The sequence below is a fragment of the Stigmatopora argus genome, chromosome 1 (genome assembly GCF_051989625.1).
Source record: "Stigmatopora argus isolate UIUO_Sarg chromosome 1, RoL_Sarg_1.0, whole genome shotgun sequence".
NCBI classification, from domain to species: Eukaryota; Metazoa; Chordata; class Actinopteri; order Syngnathiformes; family Syngnathidae; genus Stigmatopora; species Stigmatopora argus.
The window spans coordinates 1,641,624-1,661,780 of NC_135387.1; the positions used below are offsets into that span (position 1 = coordinate 1,641,624).

Sequence of the window (20,157 nt, forward strand, 5' to 3'; positions counted from 1 at the left end):
CTTAACCATTAAAAAAATCATTGTACAATTGCAAGGAGATTGTTTTGCTCAATGCCCAAACATGAACAATTATTAATATCCTAACCTGTGTTAATCCAGACGCCTTAAGGAGCTCTTGTGGTGACCGGGTTCCATACAGACTGAGGGATCTCAGTAGCAAAATGCGATCATACACTTTATTTCTTGCCTGTAAGTCCAGAAAACACGGCAGACAGAATATTGCTACCCATCAAGAATCTGAGATGGATTCATTACAGCAAATTGGTCATCACCTCTTTTTTGAAGTTGAGAAAGTAGTTGGTTTGATCAATAAGAAAAATCTCTAGAGCAGAGCGTCTCAGATTATATCTCCTTAGATGGACCTCACGGATCTGACTCAGGGGCCATTTAAAATCATGGCCCAAACCTGTAGTAAAATGGAAGTCAGTCATAACGGTTGCACGTTAGTATTTTTGTTTACTAACACACCTTCATCCTTCTCTTGGCTGCTGTCATAAAAATATATGTGCTGCGTGGTAAGTTCCAGTCGGCCGAATACAACATCAATCACGGTCACAAGGTGGCAATCTTCCCAAAGAATACATTTTTCTTTTTGAGCCGCTTCCTCCTCTTCCATTCTATACGAAAGAAAATAGATAAAATATTACTGTATTTACTCACATTTAACCCACCTTGCGTATAAGATGCAGCCTTAAAATTGGTATATTTTACAATTTCTCACGTATAAGCCGCCCCCTGATTCGCAATTTTCACCTCCATATTCATGGTTTTAATAGGGAGTACAAATGTGTTACTTTAAAGGGAAAATCTTAAGAAAAGTCACCGCACGTGGTATTTCTGAGATAATGTATGAATCAAAAGCACATTATTAGGGTAAATATTATAAGGAAGTTAATATGCCTATCTTTGTAAATGCAAAACATCAAATTATTCGAGTTGAAAAGAGAAATAAGTCTATTTTGATGAGAAATTAATGCCTTTTTAATGACAGAAATTACAATTTTCTTACCAGAAGTTTAAGATGTTGTGGCGGCCAAATTGCTTCTAATGTCGAAATATCTCGATTTTATCGATGGTTCATATTACTGCAATGGTTTTCACTTTCGAACAAATAATAAAAAGAGAAAAATCTAAGCGGAATTTTGTTTTATTTCATAATCACAAATGTACAATCATTTCCTTTCTGTGTTCTGAAATGGAGGGTGTTGCCTACACGTAGACAAATTCAAAAAGGAAGTAACGTAAGGACAACCAGGGACTGTCCATAGCGGTATAGTGTTCACCAAGTTTCTGGGTGCAATAATGGCATGGGATACACATTATGCAGGTATCAAGGCTTGCAAGCCTTAACACCTATTCTGATGTTCTAACATTGGTAAAAGCTAAGAACTATCAAGGCTACTCGCGTCTGGCAAGTCAGAGCTCGTTTAACTAGGTAAGACGGCGGCACCCTAAGTAAGATTGCGACACCCTGAGCGAGCGTTTTATCTGTTTATCTTTTCTCTATTTTGAAATAAATGACCGTATCGGCAGCATTGTCTTGCGTTATGGCATCATGGGCTTATGGTGTTTCGTCTTTGTCAACTTGTAGTTTCATGCATGACGTCTTTTTATGCTCATATAAGCCGTACCCTCGCTTCAGTCATCATTTTTTGGTCCGACAAATGCGGCGTATATGCGAGTAAATACGGTATGTATTAACGGTTTAGATTTTAATTTTCTGAATATCAACATGGGCGGCCCGGCGGCTGAGTGGTTAGCGCATCCGCCTCACAGTGGGGGACCCGGGTTCAAATCCAGGTCTGTCTACCTGTGTGGAGTTTGCATGTCCCCCCTAATATTTTCTCTGGGTACTCCGGTTTCCTCCCACATTCCAAAGTCATGTATGGTAGGCTGATTGGATACTCTAAATTGTCTCTAGGTATGAGTGTGAGCGTGAATGGTGGTCCGTCTCCTCGTGCCCTGCGATCGGCTGGCCATCAATTCAGGGATTCCTCCCTGCCTCTGGCCCGAAGTCAGCTGGGATAGGCTCCAGCACCCTCCGCGACCCTAGTGTGGATAAAGCGGTTCAGAAAATAAAATGAGATGAGATGAATATTGACATACTGATTATCTGCTGCTGCCAAGTCATCCTCTGGCAGCTCCAAAATGTCATCATCCAGGTTGGTGACTTTGACCTGCTTTACTGCCTTCAGCAGCAGAGATTCTGGGTTGATAAACTGCTGAGGAACACCTGAGCAAAGCCACAATGTTGTAATGTTCATACTTGTAATGAAATATACTAGAATACATTTTTCCCTTACCAAGGTTGTCACGCAGGGCACTAGCCTCCCTATAAGGGTCAAAGTTGTAATTAGGAATCAACTTTAGCCTCATGCGGGAAAAGTTTTCAGCGTTGGAGAGCTTCCAGTGCATCGTCTTTGGCTGCCTGTTGCAAACAGATAAAAGGTTTCTTCAGCTGAATGCTTCAGTATGAAAGTAGATTGAGCCAAGTGTTAAACCCAGTTGTCTGGACATTCTTCGGGCACTGTGGTTATCTGTATTTGAATCCCTTTTTAAGAGAATTATATATTGAATTTCATTAAACAAAACTTCAATTTACTTACAATTTTTAGTTGAAGGCATTAACTTAATTTTTATTTTTCCAGCAAATCTAAAAGAAAATGTGAAATTGGTTGATTTGAAATTTGAAGTTCTGTCAACTTTTATTGTTTAACAGTCCAATACAACTTTTGAAGTGTTTCATCTCAGAGTTTTCCTAAACATTTTCATTATTTGTGCAATCATATGAGATGTCTGCCTAATTTTAACTCAATATATATTATTGGATTACTGTACTGCTGCATCTCTGATATAGGGTGATATAGGGGAAATTTTACTGCATCAGACAAGAAACAAAAACTACACTGGCCGACATTGTTTTTTTTCATTTGAGTTTTTTTTTAATACCAATTTTGTACAATTGTTAATCATTGATTTCAAATCTGACACAGTGTTCTGTATGTTTTAGATTTATTCGGCAATTTTCATATTTTTTGATTTGGAATATGTTGTACCAATTTATTGTATATTTTTACCCAATACCAGTTTAACCTTTAACTTTATTGCATACGTAGTTACAGTACTCTTTCGGAAATCGTAGATAAAGTAGATCAGACAGGCCGCGATAACCGAAAAACCGTGAAGTAGGATCACCCCTATCATTAGTGCAATATTACGTTTTCGCTCGTATACAAAAATACAAAATTATCAAGAAGTGTAATTATTAAATATTACAGTTATAAGCATAGAAAAAGACTAATATATTAATATATAAATATAATGTATAAATATAAAATCTAAATACTGTACTCAGTGAAAATAGTTCCTCTCTGCTTGATTTAAATAATAATTTAAAAAAAAACTGGTTACTGGGAGCTTTAGTCCACATCCTCTTTGTCAGATTCGAGAGGCATTGGATCATCGATAAAATCTCCAGGGGGCGGCTCGAGTGGTTAGCGGGTCGGCCTCACACCTCTGCGGTCCTGGGTTCAAATCCAGGTCAAGTCCACCTGTGTGGAGTTTGCATGTTTTCCCCGGGCCTGTGTGGGTTCCCTCCGGGTACTCCGGTTTCCTCCCACATTCCAAAAACATGCATGGTGGGCTGATAAATTGCCCCTAGTTATGGGTGTGAGTGTGCTTGGTTGTCCGTCTCCTTGTGCCCTGCGATTGGCTGGCCACAGATTCAGGGTGTCCCCCGACTCCTGCCCGGAGTCAGCTGGGAGAGGCTCCAGCAACCCCCGCGACCCTGATGAGGATAAAGCTCCGGCCATGTTGTCATCAATCTCCTGGGCCCATTGTTGCAAACTGCCATATTGAATATCTCCTGCAGATGTCTTAAAGGAAGACCACGTTCTTCATCCCCATTCTCATTGTTCTCCGCTGCCTCTTCTACATCACTCCCTGATGGGATCATTTCAATTAGGTCCTCATCAATTTGGGGTGCAAGGGGGTTATTAATATCTAAATTTAATGTATATATATAAAAATGTAAATATTTAAAATACTGTGCTCACAGTGAAAATGTTTCCTCTCCCCTTGATATAAATGCTAAAAAACAGGTTAATGGGAGTTTTAGTCCAAGTCCTTTGTCTTCTTGTGGCCATGGGTCCATTGTCCGCGATATTCGAGGGATTACTGTACTCGCCTGACTAAGCGTGGTAAGGAAACATATCAGGTAACAAAACGACCTAAAAAACACCATTGTCTGTTCTGAACATGTCAGTCAAAACATAGGCTTTGTTCTTGTTTTTTAAAGCATGAGGACGGATGGTCGAACTTGTTGATTAAAGCTGGCTTTACCATGAAGCCAGGCAGCAGCATTCCCACACATGATGAGGATGATCCGCACATTCAGTTATTAAAAAAAAACTTGTTCCTGCCTGTTCCGGCCGGGACCGGGTCGCGGGGCAGACCTCGCTCGCCGCCGGCATGTGCCGCTGGATGGTCGGCCCATACGCCACAGGGCCCCCAGCCGAGTAATTAAACTTCCATTTCACTTCTGTTAGGGTTATTAGTCTTACATTATTATATATTTGCTCGCAATTAGGAACGATTTGCTTTAATTAGCTTATGAACATTAAAAAAGTCATTTTGCTACATCTGCAACCGTGTAATGCTCGCTCCTGAACCTAAACAACGTGAAGGTCACTCCCCTCTCCATTTGGACTTCTCAAAACTGTTGTTCACACCGAAACATCGAGCTCCCTTGGGAAGATCTGGAGGACTTTCAATTGTTTTGAGAAACATTGACTTCTTCAAGTGTGGCTCACATGAGCTCCCTTGGGAAGATCCGGAGGACTTTAAATTGTTTTGAGATCTGAGATGCATGTTGTAAAATCTTATGTAATAAACAGCGAGAGAGATGCGTCTAACGGCAGAATGATCTAGGACGAAGACGTGTCAGGATCGATTCTCTCTTGCAAGACACCGGTTATGAGTCAGATGTCTGTTTTATTTTTGTGTGCATTTGGGAATGCCTATTGGTGAACCTATTATTTTGGTCCTTCGAGCCTGGGGTCAACATACCGGAGGAGTCGGGGCGCTTGGCCTACATCTGGAAAGACCGTGGCCACGGCGTCTAAAACCCTTTGCGGGCAGGATTTTCGGCGGAGCGCCTGGATTCACGACGGTTGAAGACCCATCCTACTAAAAGAGACATCTGAAAACATCTCTGGTGAGCCCACATGAATGTTTGCATGTTGCGACGGAGTCTCCAAATGCGTAAAAAAGAGCATTGCATGTGACGGTCCATTTTGAGAAGTGGACTCGTGTCCTGGGGACGGCAAATGCCTATTGGTGAACCTATCATTTTGGTCCTTCGAGCCTGGGAGTCAACATACCGGAGGAGTCCGGGCGCTTGGCCGACATCTGGGAAAGACCGTGGCCACGGCGTCTAAAACCCTTTGCGGGCAGGATTTTTGGCGGAGCGCCTGGATTCACGACGGTTGAAGACCCATCCTACTAAAAGAGACGTCTGAAGACATCTCTGGTGAGCCCACATGAATGTTTGCATTTGTTGACGGTTGCCAAATGCGGGGAAAGAGCATTGCATGTGAAGTACGCGGTCGATTGGTCGCCGGTCTTTTGGGCACCAGTCTTTTGGTCGCGGTCTTTAGGTCGCCCAGAAGTTTGGTCGTCGTCTTTTGGGTCGCCGGTCTTTTTTGTCGCCGGTCTTTTTTGTCGCCGGTCTTTGGGTTGTCTTTTGGTCGCCTGATCGGCTACTGCCATCTACTGTCAATTTATTAAATAGCAGATGGTGTTTTTATTGAAGCAGTCCAATGAACCTTCATTCTCTCTGGGAGAACTTGCAGTGTTGAAATACTTTAGATTAGATGGTCATTTTTATCAAACAAATAAAAGTATTAGTATACTTTTAGTTAGACAGTATTTAGATCGTTTCAACAGTATTTAGACTCTAAATACTGTTGAAACGATCTAAATATCTAATATCAAAATATCAATAAGAACACTCATTTAACACATCAATAAGAGCACTCATTTAACACATCGGCTGCTGCCATTGACTGACATAGGCGTCCAATGAACCTTCATTCTCTCTGGGAGAACTTGCAATGTTGAAATACTTGAGATTAGATGGTCATTTTTATCAAACATCAAAATATCAATAAGAGCACTCATTTAACACATCGGCTGCTGCCATTGACTGACATAGGCGTCCAATGAACCTTCATTCTCTCTGGGAGAATGAATGGGAGAATCTCTCTTAAGGTAGAAAAATGGTTAAAAATGCCCAGAAAAGTGTTCCAAAAGCGGAATAATAGTTTTTAAAACAGCATTTAATGATTAAATACAAATACTGTAGCTTTTCAGACATTAATTGGGGGTGATTTTCCCGGAGGAAAGACAGCTATAAACCTCGACGTGACCAAATGTGACGACCATTTGCGAAAGGGCCTACATTTCACTAAAACGGGGTAAAATACGCACTTATTGATGAAATACAAATATCGGAGCTTATCAGACATGACTACCGGGTTCTAGGGGTGATTTTCCCGGGGGAAAGACAGCGATAAAAGTCGGTGCGACCAAATGCGACGATATGCGACCATTCGCAAAAGTGCCAAAAATGCACTAAAATGCGGTAAAATCAGCACTTAGTGATGAAATACAAATACTGGAGCTAAAATGACAGTCAATGGCAGCAGCTGATGTGTTAAATGAGTGCTCTTATTGATATTTTGATGTTTGATAAAAATGACCATCTAATCTTAAGTATTTCAACATTGCAAGTTCTCCCAGAGAGAATGAAGGTTCATTGGACGCCTATGACAGTCAATGGCAGCAGCCGATGTGTTAAATGAGTGCTCTTATTGATGTGTTAAATGAGTGCTCTTATTGATGTGTTAAATGAGTGCTCTTATTGATATTTTGATATTAGATATTTAGATCGTTTCAACAGTATTTAGATCGTTTCAACAGTATTTAGATCGTTTCAACAGTATTTAGATCGTTTCAACAGTATTTAGATCGTTTCAACAGTATTTAGATCGTTTCAACAGTATTTAGATCCTAAATACTGTTGAAACGATCTAAATACTGTCTAACTAAAAGTATACTAATACTTTTATTTGTTTGATAAAAATGACCATCTAATCTAAAGTATTTCAACATTGCAAGTTCTCCAGAGAGAATGAAGGTTCGTTCATTGGACTGCTTCAGTAAAAACACCATCTGCTATTTAATAAATTGACAGTAGATGGCAGTAGCCGATCAGGCGACCAAAAGACGACCCAAAGACCGGCGACAAAAAAGACAGGCGACCCAAAAAACGACGACCAAACTTCCGGGCGACCTAAAGACCGCGACCTAAAGACCGCGACCAAAAGACCGGTGACCAAAAGACCGGCGACCAAAAGACCGGCGACCAATCGACCGCACACGGCATGTGAAGGTCCATTTTGAGAAGTGGACTCGCGTCCTGGGGACGGCGACATTAAAACCCTGTGAATACTAGTCCCTAACAGGTGAGAGACAGAGCATGAGTCTATAAAACTTAGGGTGTCCTGTACTGTGCTCTGGTAAGTACTTAAACTCCGAAAGTATACCACGAGCAGGAGGGTATACTTGTGCTTAATATGCATAGACCTGCAGGATAGGATACGCACTAAGCGTAGGGGTAATCTATATAAAATGGAGGATGATATGATGATACAAATTATTGGTTCTTGATGGCAAAAAACGTTGCGATGGAAATGTTAAGATTGTTTTTTTGCAAAGATACCTGAGCTGAGAGGGAATGAGCATGTTGATAAGAGAAACGGCTTATTCCACAGAAAGGAGGGTGATGAGACGGGTCCGTTGTGTAAAAAAAAAAAAAAAAGAATAGTGGGGCCTCCTCGGCTGAAGGGGAAATTCTTTTACCGAGATAGGTGGTGGGGGCGTAAGAATGTTAGCCAAGAGATTGGGAGAGAAGAAATGAGGAAATTAAACAGAAATCAAGTTTTCAAAAATGCTGCGTGCTGGGTTTGTGGAGAATTAGGGCATATATCGCGTGATTGCCAAACAAGAGGGTCTCTAAAAACAAGGCCCAATCGGCATGCCTGCTCAAAATGATTAGAATGAGGACTTTGAATATGGAGATGTTGAGCTAAATTTAATGGAAACACTGGCATTTGATTTGGTTAAACCAGGGATCGCATTTTTTGTGAAAGGAATTCAATTGGAATTTTTGTGTGATACTGGAGCTTGTAAAACGGCAATTAAAATGGATATTCCAGGTGCTAGGCCAGACATGGGCAAACTACGGCCCGCGGGCCATATACGGCCCGTTAGACCTTTTAATCCGGCCCGCCGACGTTGTCCAAATTCTTATAATTAAAAAAAATATATATATACAGACACTCCTCAACTTACGAACACAATTGGTTCCGAGCGATTGTTCATAAGTTGAATTTGTTTGTAAGTTGATTTAGTGCTATATTTTGTATTATAATTTATGTTTAAGGCCTATATAAGTATATTGAAGGTTTATATAAGTGCATTTGTATGTTTAAGGCTTGTATAAGTAACACGCATTGGTTTGTACTGAAAAAAAAAACATTTAATAAAATGGAGAGAATATGTACAGTACTGTAGAGAGAGAGATAGATTTATGTATTAGAAACTGGCCAAAAGAAGCGACCTAATGACGATTGCACAGTTTTCTTCTTTTTTTCATCATAAATGATGCAGTAGCACTGTATGGCATCATTCAATTGATTTGCAAACTTTGTGCAACGTTCAATATTTGGGTCCTGCTGCTCGATCTTTCTGTTTATAAATGGTACTGAATGTGCAACGCTCACCACTTTCTGACGCGCATCAAGCTTCGTTATTATTGCCACTCGTTTCAAATGAAATGGCTTGCCTCTTCCTTGCAACTCCCTCAATAGAAGCCTTTAGCTTTTTACCAACCATATTCAATATTGGATGCATGAGATATTTAATGATACAAATGAAAAAGGTTCTTTGCACACTGGAGATACATTCACGCACTTCCGCATTGCAACGAAGAAGGTAGATGCTGGGTGAGCTGAGCTCTCACAGCGCCAGGCGTCGGTATTAGCGGCGGAAAGAAGTACTACTCCGAAAAAGACGCGAAATACAAAATTGGACTTGCGAACATTTTTGGACTTAAACGCAATTTGCAGACATGTTCGTATGTACCGTTGTTCGTAAGTTGAATGTTCGTAAGTCGGGGAGCGTCTGTATATATATATATATATATTTTTTAATGCGGTCAAAATACAGGAAATCGTTGGATGACCTGCATGAGCAATTCTGCCGTCGGTTTTGTGATTTTGGACAAATTGACAGCTGGTGTCATGTCCTTTCTCACAAGACCCGGAAACGGTTCCACAGGAGTTGCAGTTGGAACTGATTGATCTCCAATGTGAAAAGTTCAACTCCCTGAAAGTCTCTGAGTTTTATGCTTCATTAAGTGCAGCCAAATTTCCAAACATCCAGAAGATGGCACAGAGGATTCTGGTGTTATTTGGCTCTACATGTGTGTGAACAGACCTTTAGTCTGATGAAAACCAAGAAAGCACCCCGTAAATCCCGCATGAATGATGAGTATCATACTTCAGTCCTTTTTTCTGTTTATGTTTCATATGTACTGTTAACGGATGCAGTTTTTATATGTATCGTATTTTGTGCTGACCCAGCCCGCCTGTCAAATTTTTCAAGTCAATGTGGCCCCCGGGCCGAAAAGTTTGCCCAATCCTGGGTTAGATGCTTAAATATGAAAACATACATCTGGAAGCAGCACAACCAGGGGAAAAGCAATGAAAGGAAGCTGACAGACAAGTTGGAATTATTAATAAGTATTCATGGACAAAACATAATTAACATCAGTCTGTGATTCAGATATTTTTTAGGCCAGCAGAGGCCTGGCAGGCCCTGACGGTCCACCACTGGATCAGTGGTGGTCCGTGAATTTTCTAGTGACGCCTTCAGCTATCGGAATCAATCCAACCCTGAAAAACTATTTTATGGCTATAAAACCTCTACTGTGGCTACAGCTGTGACACAAAAAACATCAATAAGAACCTCATGCAATTGAAATATTATTTAGGAATATAGCCATATTTTACTCACCAAAAATCCTTTTTAACTTTACACAATATCCATCCTCCTTTTCCATCGCCATCGAAGCTAATGCTGAATGTCGAGCCTGTCCTGTCGTATTTCTGGCATACGTTTTTATTCGATTTAGTGATGAAAATGTTCGTTCCCGGTTGTGACAGGCTTGCTTGCTTTGGAGTTGTCCGACCTTTCTTAATGATGTCCAGCTTTTTTTTCTTGAAAGGTTCGTCTTGAAAATGGGTTTGACAGTAAATCTGCAAACAAATCAATTTCTTCCCCTCCTTCAGCCATTGCGGGTTGACAAAACTGCTATTAAATCAACACAACAATATATTTGCTTGTGCAGCTCGCTCCAGATACAGTTTGGTAGCTCTGGCTAGTCCACTCTATCACTAGCCAATCATAGTTGGTGAAAGCAATGACGTATCCCTACGCCTGCGAGAAGGCAATGAGGTATCCCTATGCCTGCGAGAAGGCCTTGGTGTCACCAAATCGAATTCTGATTGGTTAAAGCAACAGTCTTATCGACGCTTGTTTAATGCAGCAGAGCTTGCAGAACTGACTGTGAAGCCCTTGAGGCAGATTTCTGACCCTGGCAACAAATAATGGCTGAAATGTGATTGGTTAAATGCTTCAATATGAAAACACACATCTGGAAGCAGTGCAATCAGGGGGGAAAGCAATGAAAGGAAGCTAACAGACAATTTGGAATTATGTAATAAGTATTCATGGACAAAATATAATTAACATCAGTCTGTGATTCAGATATTTCTTAGGCCAGCAGAGAAGGCCTTGAAGGCCCTGACGGCACACCACTGGTGGAATAGCGGCAAAGTATGTTGGAATCTCCCCAGTAGTGGAGTAGGAAGCAAAATCATGACAAGTTCAACCTGTTTCTCTTATGTAGTCCGCCAAATTAGCTTAATCTAATTTCCATTGCGTAGTAAATAATGGCAATTTATATGGTCTGCTAAATAAAATTCCACAAGATCTAAACTTATTATATTTATATGTAGTTTACTAGATCAATGCAATGTTTCTTCTATGCATTTTTTAATATTTTTTTTTCTTATTGCACAAATAAAGAGGAAGGACACTTGGATTTTTACTTGCTAGGAGGATGACCGTTGAGGATGGTCACAATTGACGTTTGTTCTTTTCGACCTCGGATCTACAACGCCATGTGTTCATTTTCTGTTCAGGATGGTTTTTGGAAGACAGACAGAGACATACTGAGATTCAGCGTGCGTAGTAAATAATGGCAATTTATATGGTCTGCTAAATAAAATTCCACAAGATCTAAACTTATTATATTTATATGTAGTTTACTAGATCAATGCAATGTTTCTTCTATGCATTTTTTAATATTTTTTTTTCTTATTGCACAAATAAAGAGGAAGGACACTTGGATTTTTACTTGCTAGGAGGATGACCGTTGAGGATGGTCACAATTGACGTTTGTTCTTTTCGACCTCGGATCTACAACGCCATGTGTTCATTTTCTGTTCAGGATGGTTTTTGGAAGACAGACAGAGACATACTGAGATTCAGCGTCAGTTCTCACACCAGCGTGACATTATTGTAACAGCGACCCCTTAACTGACTAGTTTATATATCCCTTTTCAGCAGGCTAAAGTGGACATTCATTTGAACATTAGTGGGTGTGTTTCAGTTTAGAATAACCTCTCCAAATATGGGATTTTCTACTATGCCCAGCTAGTCCAGGCAATTAACCCCCCCCCCACCCCCCCTTCACTCTGGGGCTAAGAACATGTATCTGGGTCAGGTACCCCCAGTCTCTTTTCTTTGATCACCCACCAATGATCAGCACAGTGTTGTGACCCCAAGCCACATGCAGGAGTTGAGCGCTCACTCCATCCCTTCCCCATCGTCAGCCTCCTGAACGGACATCGTCGCTCCTCGCAGTTCTCCAAAGCTCGTACGGTGTCCCTCACTGAATGGCTCTTCCCACAAGAAGACTTTTCTCGGTTGACTCACCACGCAGAACTTGTCCCTGGGTGGCTCGTCCCACAGGAACACTCTTCCAGGATGGCCCCGAGAACTCGTTCATCTACCTCTTCTGCCTGAATGCCAGTGTCTATCGCCAAATGTGTGCTAGTGTACACGTAATAAATGTGACTGTGGCTAATAATGCCTTTAACCGAGTATTTTGGGTAGAATATGAATACTGCACTGTTATGGAAAGTGTAAACCATAAGATAATGTTATAATGCCCAAACTCTGATGATGGCTAAGTACTGTCATTCTTGAAATTGTATATGTTAGTCGGACTAAGATAAATGTCTCGATGTATAGCTGATATTGAGCGGTTAGTTACTAGATGTCTTGTAATATCTGCTAGCTGATCCCACTCAGCAACCTTAGTGGTATATAGTCACAGGTACAAATTGTTAGGTGTCAGTCCCGTCATAACTCATTTGCTGTCTAGACTATTAGTCGCTGTCGTCCAAGTCATCTGAATTTGGGAACAGATCAGGCTGCTCGTATACTAGTTGCGCCAGCTGTACCTCTCGCACCTTGGTAACAGCAACTGTAGTCATCTCCTTTGCAAAAGTTTTTATTAGTAGTTTCTTCAGAACGGGTATGTCCGGACCACGATGAACATTTAACAAGGTCGAACACAACTAAGCACGCCAAGACAGATGAGTGAGATTTTGACGCTTCTGCAGAAGGAGAGCACGGAGGGAGAACAGACAGAGAGTTACTCTGCGTAAGTCTTCGGTCAATCTTCGACTGTTTCCGCTCTCCAATCTCCGACTCTCCTTTGTGCATCAACAATTTAATTAGGACAAGATTGCGTGACATACAACGTCTCTATGACAAAGATACAGGGCTGTGACACCGATGAAGGCTGTGACACCGATGAAGGCTGTGACACCTATTGAAGGCTGTGACACGTATTGAAAGCTATGACACGTATTGAAACATTCTTTTTGTTTCCGCAAGATTATTTGACAGGGTACAACACAACAAACCAAAAGGCATGATATTGGCAGAACCGTTAACACAATTTTTCCCATCCTTGCCAATCTGGCACCCCAATACACCAGTTTTGAGCTTAGCCAATGGAATGAACATACGCCACGCCCCCTATAGTCAGTTACTTCCTGGCGTAGCTCACTAATTCTAGCCATTGCTTCAGTAAATGCTCCTCCACTAGCAGTATTCATTGGAATGTAAATACAACACTGATCTCCAATCATATGACATCCTCCTCCTTTTTTGGCCAAAATCAAATTCAAAGCCTGACGATTCTGCACCGTCAAACCTGGATGTTTCATGCAACTGCTCATCGATCACTCTTAGGGCTTCAATTCAATAGTTAATGAAACGCTGCTGAAACGGTGCTGATTATAAAATACATATTTAATCCATTCTGCCTTTTTATTCGGAGTAATCCAAACCCTGACATAATTTCACTTCTGGCTTTGAACTCCTTGGTTCTCCTATTGAGTCTAAATAAACACGAGAGTATATGACCTCAGAAATATTTCACCAAATGAAATTTTAATGACAATAAAGAAGCAACGTCCAATTTTGAAACTTAAGGTGTAGATCAGGGGTCCCCAAACTTTTTCTTGTGAGGGCCACATAACTTTTCCCTTCTCTGATGGGGGGCCGGTGTCAGTTTGTAACAGAAAAAGCCATGGAACATTAACTTTCTGTTGTGCCATGCACAATCTTCTCCCTTTGCTCTGAAGTTTATGCACGACACCACAACCGTCATTACAGAATCCCACGTCAACATTTTGCAGCACAGTGCTTGGTGGTGAATTTGGCAGTGGACTCGTAGCGGGGCGGTGAGACCCCTTTTTTCCAACTCCCGGTTCATGCTTCCCATTATTAGACCGCGAGTTTCGGCCACCATGCTAGGAGCCCCGTCAGTCGTGATGCTAGCTAGCTTTGACCAGTCCAGGTCCAACTTCTCCATGGTTTGGCACACTTTGTCAAAAATATCCTCTCCCGTTGTGAGGCTGTGTGTTAAGACCTACCGTATGCATGCATGTACATTTATGTGTATGTATGTATATATGTGCTAAGCAACACGCTTATTTAATTATATATTTATTCATGTATTTATTTCTTGACCTACTTATTACCTATCTATTTATGTCTAAAATGCCTTTCCTATTCCTGCATCCTCACCCTCTTGCCACTGGAACAACGAAATTTCCCGAATACGGGATGAATAAAGTTATCCAATCCAATCCAATCCAATAACTCCACGAATAAAAATGAGCAGTTGCGCTGTGTCTTGCACGTCCGTGCTTTCATCCAGTGCTAATGAAAAAAAGTCAAATTATTTCATCTTCTGCTGCAGCTGGGCATATACATTACTCCCGATTTCATCAACGCGTCTGGTCATTGTACTCACCGACAGACTTACGGCATTAAATGCATCTTTCTTCTCGGGACACACCTCCTCCGCGACAGTATCCATACATTTCTTAACAAACTCTCCGTCAGTGAAAGGCTGCTTGCTATCAATTTAGCAACCCAAAAGCTGGCCCGAACGGATGCCTGGTTCTGCTGAGATAGTAGTCCACTTTTTCGCTTTGAGAGTTTGTCTGCTCGTATTTGGCCTTGCAATCTATCGTACTTGTCTTTGTGACGGGATTCATAGTGTCGGCAAAGATTGTATTCTTTGAATACCGCCACCGTCTCTTGACAAATGAGACAAACAGCCTTTTCTTTGCATTGAACAAAAAAATAATCGTTTGTCCACTCCAGGTTAAATATCCTGCATTCTGAATCAATTTTTCTCTCACCTAACTTTTTCGCCATTATTCCATTCTCAAACAGGTTGCAGTTTTAATATGCTTGAATAGTCCGCGATGGTCCCAGGGCTCCGCCCTCACCTGCGATCGTCCAGATGTCTCGGTAACACTGCTCGTGCATGCAACGGTGGACGTGCCTGCATGCATCAAAAGGAAACACTCTCCCCGCGCGTGTCACCAAAGAAGCAATGCGAAGCCCCGCTTCACTGGGATGATTTGTGGGCTCAGCAGGGGTGCAATGAACCAAACACAAGATTAAAATGTCCCAGTCTTCAAGGCCAAATAGGAAAAAAAATCCGATAGCGTCTCTGGTATTGTTCAGAGGGCCGGTCCAAATGTGCCAGCGGGCCGCATCCCCCCCCCCAAAAAAAATAAAAATAAAAAATAAAAAATAAATTAAAAAAAAAAAAAATTCCGATAGCGTCTCTGGTATTGTTCAGAGGGCCGGTCCAAATGTGCCGGCGGGCCGTATCCGGCCCGCGGGGCGTAGTTTGGTGACCCCTGGTGTAGATGAACAATTTTGGGAGCACTGGCGGAAAAGACACATTTGTAGATACGCTTTTGTTAGATGATCTTTTCTTTGTTCTGAAAGATCTTGAGACAAATGTCAGCAATAGTATAAGCAAGACATTATTGAAGCTTACATGACCAGTTCACTTTATTGGCTAGAGAAAAGGACAGCTTCTCGTGACTCCATTTCTTAAAGCCTTCATTGCTCCACCCAAAGTGGGCATTAATTTGAATACAAGTGGGTGGGTATCAGTTTGAAGGAACATGGCTGGTTTGAAATCAAATACTATTGGGTCTTAACTTGGACATCTGTTGAAATGGATGTTTAAGATATGGCACTTCCCTTTGAACCATAAAAGCAGGATATTTAGACAGGTAAGGAAAATGTTTACAACTGCCAGAACACAGCTCAATTGTTTATACAACAAACACCCAGAGTTACCTACTGTTTTTCACACATTGTTCTGAAAAACGTTACGCAACCCCCATGATCAGATAGTGACAGGCACTATGCTTAAGTAAGCGAATACGAATATGGCTCCAACCTTAATTAGTTAATTTTTTGTAACAAATTATTCATAACACTTACTTGGGTGGGCTACTATATTGACTCATGGGAAGTCTCATGTCTCAACAAAGGGGGTGTTGGGCTGAGTGCCCTCTAAACACCTAACTTTTGGGTTACTAATTTGTTTTCTAAACATACAATCTTTTGGAAGGGATTGTTTTATCTTTGCTCCACATAACCCCCAGGGCAATACACGACAGTCAATCTCCAAAAAGAATATAGTAGTATCCATTTCAAAGACTCCATATGGATATTATCAAATTAAATGACATTGAGGGGAAGAAGTATTGTCTATTTGTTGTGAACAGGGCAGTTGGAGTCCAGGAAAGACTGGAGGACAGACAGGAAAGACTGGATGACAGCAGGGAAAGACCGCACCGGGAGTGGGCAGCGACTTACCCAACCCACTAGTCCCTCGTAAGAGGGACACCCACCCTTAACTACGAAGAACCCAAAGAAGAAACAACCCGGAGGCCCTCCGAGAGGCGGGATGGAAGATGGGCCTAACAGGACGGACCACATGGAATCAACTATGGCAATGGAAAAGGAAAATGAGCATATCAGAACCCCAGTTAATGAGATGATCCTCCGAAAATGTGCTTGCGGATGTGAAAAGGTGACCACGTACAGGGGACTATGAATCCAAGATGAAGTGTGATCAGAGAGGCCAACAGCGACCTTCCACCGCGGCAGCGGGTGCGACAAGAGGGACGGGGAGCCAGGTAGAAAACCACAGTGCCAAAGGACCCAATGTTGCTGATAGCTGAGAAGGCGCAGAGGAAGAAAACCTGGGGATGTCATATACCAGACCTGCAGGGACAGGTTAGGTGAAATTACCTTCAAGCAGAAAACCACCCCAAGAGACAGGGAGAGGAGGGAAAAGGAGATTGCCCAGCTCGTGCAAAGGCGCCGACAACTCCGCAAGAACTGGAGGAAGGCAACCGAGTCAGAGAGAGAGGGCCGAGAGTTCTGTGGGAAGATGTCAGGTAAAGACTATCCAGGCTTCGCAGAGCTGAACGCAAACGCATCCGCATGCGTAGCAAACGGAAGCAGAAAGAGTGAGCCAGCTTCTACAAGGACCCCTTCAAGCACGCCAGACAATTGCTGGAGGAGAAGTCCCGAAAGCTCGAGACCATCAGGGAGCTAATGGAACAGCATGTCAGAAGGCAGTACAGCAACGAACTAAGAGACGCCCCACTAGGAACACCCGTGTGCGGTCGTTTGGTCGCCCAGACCCAAACAACGGGCGACTAAAAGACCGGCGACCAAAAGACCGGCGACCAAAAGACCGGCGACAAAACAAGGTAAAACAACACGGTCTACGCATCAATAAAAGCCAACAATGGCCTTGAGCAGTTTCACTGAGCGGACGTGAGTGTATAATGAGAGCTAATGAGAACTGCCTGGGAGAAGCAGCTCATTCCATCGGAGTGGCAAAGGGCTTGCGGTCTTCATCCCGAAGGAAGCGAATTCGAAAAAAATAGGCCAATTCAGAAGCATCGCCCTCCTGAACGTAGAGGGAGAGATCTTATTCATGGTCTGAGCGAGAAGGATGTCCACCTACCTTCTAGAGCAGGGGTAGGGAACCTATGGCTCGGGAGCCACATGTGGCTCTTCTGATGGCTGCATGTGGCTCTTCGCTAACCTGTGAGGTAAAATTTGTTTTTAAACCGCTGGTGACAGAGCAGAGTCCCGAATGCACCATTAGGAGCGTCACGTCGGCACTATGGCGCTGACAGTACCTCTAACTTTAATCATCTTTTTTTTTAAATTATATTTTTATTAGACTTTTCTGCATGCATATTTCCATTGCTTAGCAACTGCGCAACAGTTCTCTCTAAATAATTCATTTAGTACTTTAAAAGTGGTAAAATGACCCCAAAAAGTCACATCTCATTTTCACATTTTTACACTAAAATTCTGAGTATGGCTCTCAAAGAAATAAAATTTGAAAATAGGAATTGTTTATGGCTCTCTGTGTCAAAAAGGTTCCCGACCCCTGTTCTAGAGAATGGCTACATCGATACCAACTGCCAAAAAGCAGGAATCCCTGGCTTTCCAGGGTGCGGAAAGCATTTTGCCAAGATCTGAGACCAGACACAGAAGGCCGAGAGGGAGAAGACCGACCTGCACGACATTTGGCTCGATCTCGCCGATGCGTATGGATCTGTCCCACACCTGCTGATCAGTTACGCCTTGGAGTTCTTCCATATGCCTCCCTGCATCAAAAAGCTGGTAGCAACCTGCAGATGAGCTTTTCCCTCCAGGAATTTACCACCGGGTGGCAGCAGCTAGAAGTGGGAAATGCAATGGGGAGTGCTGTATCTCCAATTCTCTTTGTGGCAGCCTTTGAGGTAATCCTCATTGGAGCAAGACAAATGGTTGGAGAAATCACATTAAGATCTGGCCAGAGATTACGCCAATTGAGGAGCTACATGGACGATGTCATCGGCCTGAATCGGTGGCCAGCCGATCGATGGGCACGAGGAGACATACATCCATGCACACTCACACCCATACCCAGGGGCAATTTAGAGTGTCCAATCAGCCTACCATGCATGTTTTTGCAATGTGGGAGGAAACCGGAGTACCCAGAGGAAACCCAGGCACGGGGAGAACGTGCAAACAAAAAACCGGTGGACGTGACCTGGATTTGAACCCAGGACCCTAGAGCTGTGAGGCTGACGCTCTAACCACTCACGCAACCGAGCCGCCCACCGTAGAAATCAATAATTGAAAATTATTGCAATATATTTCTAAATCCAGGTGTTAATATTTTGCAAATTTACAAAAGAAAATTGGTGTATAACTCGCAAAGTTTCAAGGAAAATTATCATATTTGGCTGTCTTTTATTATTGATTTCTGACATTGAGTGGGCGCACCGTCTAGAACAGACATGGGCAAACTATGGCCCGCGGGCCATATACGGCCCGGCCCGTTAGGCTTTTTAATCCGGCCTGCTGACGTTGTCCAAATTATAGTAAAAATCAATGTCCTCATTCATTTCCCTGCAATACCCTCGTTTCCCCGATATATGGCGTACTAGCCTAGTAAAAGTATGTAAATGTGTGATGGAGCTACTTGAGAATACTGACACATTTCTGAACATTTAACTTTTACTGTGGACATCCTGACACACGAACGAGCTGAATGTGAAGCTACAAGAGAAAAAACAGTTTGTGCATGAAATGCAAGCAAACCTTCCGCCTTCAATACCAAGCTGGTTTTATTTTTCAAGCAAATATCAGACAAGTCATTTGCTCATTTCCCCACACTGGTTGCGTTAAAAGAGGCCCCTGCATGTGGAAAAATATAGGAAATCATTGGATGACCTGCATAAGCAATTCTGCCGTTGGTTTTGTGATTTTGGAAACATTGACAGCTGGTGTCATGTCCTTTCTCACAAGACCCGGAAACGGTTCCACAGGAGTTGCCGTTGGAACTGATTGATCTCCAATGTGACAAGTTCAACTCCCTGAAAGTCTCTGAGTTTTATGCTTCATTAAGTGCAGCCAAATTTCCAAACATCCAGAAGATAGCACAGAGGATTCTGGTGTTATTTGGATTGGATTGGATTGGATAACTTTATTCATCCCGTATTCGGGAAATTTCGTTGTTCCAGTGGCAAGAGGGTGAGGATGCAGGAATAGGAAAGGCATTTTAGACATAAATAGATAGGTAATAAGTAGGTCAAGAAATAAATACATGAATAAATATATAATTAAATAAGCGTGTTGCTTAGCACATATATACATACATACATACATACACATAAATGTACATGCATGCATACGGTAGGTCTTAACACACAGCCATTTTTTTGTTAAAGAGTCTGACAGCTGATGGGAGGAAGGATCTGCGGAAGCGCTCCTTCCTGCAATGAGGGTGCCGCAGTCTATTGCTAAAGGAGCTTCGGAGGGACTCCACAGACTCATGCAGGGGGTGGGAGGTGCTGTCCATGATGGACATCATCCTGGTCAGCATCCTCCGCTCTCCCACTTCCTCCAGAGAGTCTAAAGGACAGCCCAGAACAGAGCTGGCCCTCCTGACCAGCTTATTCAGCCCGTTCCTGTCCCTCTCCGTGCTCCCGCATCCCCAACAAAGCACTGCATAAAACACTGTAGATGCCACCACAGTGTCGTAGAAAGTCC

The 20,157-nt window shown here is 42.4% G+C and overlaps 1 protein-coding gene across 8 annotated transcripts in view; it reads right to left on the reverse strand.

Moving 5' to 3' along the window:
* nbeal1 (neurobeachin-like 1) overlaps positions 1-20,157 on the reverse strand; it is a 160,902-nt gene that overhangs the window by 49,208 nt on the left and 91,537 nt on the right. For all 8 annotated transcript variants that reach the window (XR_013304942.1, XM_077617428.1, XM_077616606.1 and 5 more), the window contains 5 exons: positions 2,304-2,428; positions 2,107-2,233; positions 469-617; positions 273-406; positions 86-187 (listed from right to left, as the gene is read on the reverse strand). Coding sequence is in view for 7 of the 8 variants with exons in the window: in XM_077617428.1 (XP_077473554.1) it covers positions 86-187; positions 273-406; positions 469-617; positions 2,107-2,233; positions 2,304-2,428 (637 nt within the window). In the remaining variant the exon portion in view is untranslated. The remainder of the gene's footprint in view (positions 1-85; positions 188-272; positions 407-468; positions 618-2,106; positions 2,234-2,303; positions 2,429-20,157) is intronic.